Source organism: Primulina huaijiensis, chromosome 18, assembly GCF_012295235.1.
Source record: "Primulina huaijiensis isolate GDHJ02 chromosome 18, ASM1229523v2, whole genome shotgun sequence".
NCBI classification, from domain to species: Eukaryota; Viridiplantae; Streptophyta; class Magnoliopsida; order Lamiales; family Gesneriaceae; genus Primulina; species Primulina huaijiensis.
In genome coordinates this window covers 7,593,796-7,597,440 of record NC_133323.1, presented here as the reverse complement: position 1 = coordinate 7,597,440, position 3,645 = coordinate 7,593,796, and the positions used below count along the sequence as shown (strand labels likewise).

The following is a 3,645-nucleotide window of genomic DNA, read 5'->3' as shown; positions in this document are numbered from 1 at the left end:
TTAAACCATATATTACAGTTCGGCAACTGAAATCTACCTGTAATTGTCGACATTTGAATTGAATCATGTTGGTTACTTTTTAATGCTTATTTTAAATGTTTATAACAATTTTTTTTTTATATATAGGAAAATTTCAAATTATTTACCTCTCAATTTAAGTCTTATATATTGAGTAGCGGTCATGTACACATGCATATCGCATACTTATAGAGTCTTTTTTGTCTTTTTAATACTAAAACAAAACTTTTTCCCGCTTAATGCATGAAAGAGAGATTATAGTCAAGACATAACGTTTAATATCTATACAATTGTAATATTAAAAGATCAAATCGAAATAATTTCAAATATAGCGGTGACTTATAGTTCATATACAATCGAACGAAAGATTTTTGGAAGTTTTCCATTTCCCAAGATGAATGAAGGCACCGTACGAGTGCTTTGGGAGGTAACACCATAGAGCAAGTAGACACATTCGTTCTTGTTACGCCAACACCAACACTAACACTAACGTTATAGAATATGTGTGGGATCAAAACGTGCATCACCCCGCCACGCGGGGCTTCCGGTTGTTTGTTCCGAAAGTTTTTTTAGAGAGTAAATAACAAAAGAAAAGAGGAGGGATTGGTCCAACAACAGCTGGAAAATGGTGTCTATCTTCTCACCCACATTAAAGCAAACACAGAGACTATATAATATTTGGATAATAAGGACCACCAAACTATTACCATTACATGTGAGCGTTCATCGTTTTCATGCTCTGATGATTCATTCCATTTCACCCTTTTGTTCCTCCATTTCTCACTTTTGCATTTATGATCTTATCACTAGAACAGTATTCTCAACTGTCATTTTGCATCATTTTGGGTTGTGAGTGAGTGAGTGAGTGAGTGATAGATTCGTACCAATGTCGCCCTGCCAATCTTGAAATTTAGCATTCGCCCACCAGGTGAAAAGTGAGTCTCGTTGGATCATGTGGGTGTATATCATATTTTACTAAGAGTTCAAACCAAGTGTTACCGGAATCCGAGGATTCTGTCGTAGATGAATCGGTTGATTTACAATAAACCTTTCTTGCATATGCTAGTGGTGGAAAACCTCCGTAGAGTTAATATTGACACGGGAAATGTACACGTGATAAAAGTTTAGTGACACAAGAATTTGACTTTCCAAGTATAAACAGTTGAATGTGATAAAAGTAAACTTGGAAGGTAATAATAATATGAATAAATTGAGTTAAATTGAAAGGTCAAACCAGTGGTTTACCCTTTGTGTAACACAACTGGATGAACCAAAACTAAGTAAAAAATAATCTCAATCTGCGACTGCCCAAGTCATGTCGTTCTCAAAGATCCAGTGGCAAACCTCGATCTTTCCTGGACCTGAACCTAAAGAAAGGAAGGCTCCATGGCCGGGGCTCCAAGAAGACGTATCGATATGGCATATGGCGACACCGTGATTTATGGTTGCCTTCGACTTGGAGTCGAGAATGTCGGCTTCGTAGACTCGAACTTTCGGGACCGAGTGACAATAGTAGAGTGAGTATGGGAACAAGCTCTGGTGGCAAGACACCGATTTAGTGACTTTCCCTGAGTTGATTCCGCTGACCTTCCCGATCATGATGTCGCCTTTAGACCCTTTAGTGTTCTCCGTGGTCCGAACCACGATGTTACGCCCCAGCATGGATGTTGCGAAGTCGATCATATCTTCGATCGAGGTCACACAACGCTTGGTCTCCCCCGGGCTAGGTGGTCTCTCGCACTCGCTCAATGAATCTGTCAGCATTTTTGACATGGTAGAGTTGTCATCTTCGGCGTGGAAGATCTTTTTCAATTCGTCAACTTTGGACGTCGAGAAGGGTAATTTCGACACGATCACTCGAGGTAAAAACGACCTCTTAGGCATTTTGTCACGGATATCAGGCATAGGCATCACATTGCCACTTTTCAACATCTTCTCCCGGAAGAATTTGCCTGGCTCCACCACCCATTTGTTAACCTTTTCGCCCGTGGCTACCAAAGAGGTCCCCATAGCCGAGCTTTCGTTTGACAGCCCCGTAAAGGTGACACCCTTTTTCGCGTAATCTTTGAAAGTAGTATTCAGTCCATAGATCTTGAAGTCGACTGCTTGGCCTACAGCACCATTGCCATAGCCGCTGAATTTATCTGTCCCCTCATTGAAGGATTTCCCGTAGTTCTCAAAATCCATCTTCGCGGCATTGGAATTCTTGCCGTATGATTGGAAATTGTCGTCTCCCACATTGGATTGGTCTCTGTAATTCTTGAAACTTTCAGTTGCTGCATTCCCTTGAGTCCCGTAATTCTTGAAAGTATTTTCAGGTACATTGGTATTTGTCCCATAGGAAGTGAATGTGTCATTTGCGGCATTCCCATTCTCGCCATAGTTGGTGAAAGTCGAGCCCATTACATTGGAATCCTTGCCGTAGCTGGCGAAATCATTGGCGGCGCCGTTGCCGTTTTTTCCGTAGCTAGTGAATTTCTGGTCGCCAGAATTGGCTTCATCGGTGTATGCGGTGAAGGATTGCTTCCGGCCATTGCTGTCGTCTGAATACGAAGTGAAACGGAGATTTGGCACGTTCACCTGATTGTTGTAGTTGCTGAAATCCCCAGCTCCTCCGGCTGCGGCGGTGCCGTAGGTGTTGAAGCTCTGGTCAACCACATTGGCCTCCGTGGCGTAGCTGGAGAATTTATCTCCATGACCGGTGGAGTCGCGGCTGTAGCGCCGGAACGCGTCCACCGGGAGATTGTCCCCGTCGGAATAGTTCTTGAAAGAATCCACCCCGCCGAGCCGGCCGTCCCCATAGTTGGTGAAGTTCTTGTTCAAGTACACAGCGAAATTCGCATTGCTGTCGTGCTTCTCGAGACTCGGCGACAAATCGGAGAAACAGAGGAGGTTAGCTTTGCTGCAGAAATCGGGAAGTTGAAAAGATAACGCCCGCTGATCGGCAAGCCTCGAGAAACCTGCAAACTCCACCGCGTCTAACGGCGAAGCTTTGTCGAGCAAGAAAGCCGGCATCGGCAAATCGGTGGATATCTCCTTCTTCCAGTAACGGATCAAATACCCCTTCGGCGTAAACGGGTTCTCACCGGAATCATCTCCGGAGCCCGAGAATACCACCTGCATTAACATCAACAACATTAAAACACGCACATACAATCAATTACAGAACAAATTCAAATTCACATTCACGCATGAACAAAAATCATCCAATATAACAAACTTTATCACAAAAGATTACAGATTTATTGAGAACTCACGAAAATCGTAGCAGAGAAGAAGAGCAAGAATCTGGAGTGCATTTTGGTAGTGAGAGAAAGAGGGAGTGAAGATGGCGTGGGTTGGTTCTTGTTGAACTGTGGTGGGAAGAAGAGTAATGGAAGAAGGTGGGCGAAATAAAAAAATTTTAAAATTTAAAATATTGGAAATTTAATAAATTAGTTATTTTGGATAAAAATTTATTTATATGTAAAAAGATAAATTTACCTTACCATGCTAATGGGGCCAAGAAGAAAGGGTGTGTGATATGAATTTTGTTTTTTTACGTCAGTACAAGAATTTATTTTTTTTATGTTTTATAATTAAATTTTTTATACAGAAAATTTAGAAATTACGTGAAAATTTTAAAAT

The 3,645-nt window shown here is 41.7% G+C and overlaps 1 protein-coding gene across 1 annotated transcript; it reads right to left on the bottom strand.

Moving 5' to 3' along the window:
• Positions 1–1,038: 1,038 nt before the first annotated feature.
• On the bottom strand, positions 1,039–3,417 carry LOC140965156 (polygalacturonase-1 non-catalytic subunit beta-like). The gene is made up of 2 exons (XM_073425242.1): positions 3,276–3,417; positions 1,039–3,135 (listed from the first exon to the last, which is right to left on the bottom strand). The coding sequence occupies exons 1-2, from the start codon at positions 3,315–3,317 to the stop codon at positions 1,312–1,314; spliced, it is 1,866 nt and encodes a 621-aa protein (XP_073281343.1). The 5' UTR covers positions 3,318–3,417; the 3' UTR covers positions 1,039–1,311.
• Between the last annotated feature and the right edge of the window lie 228 nt (positions 3,418–3,645).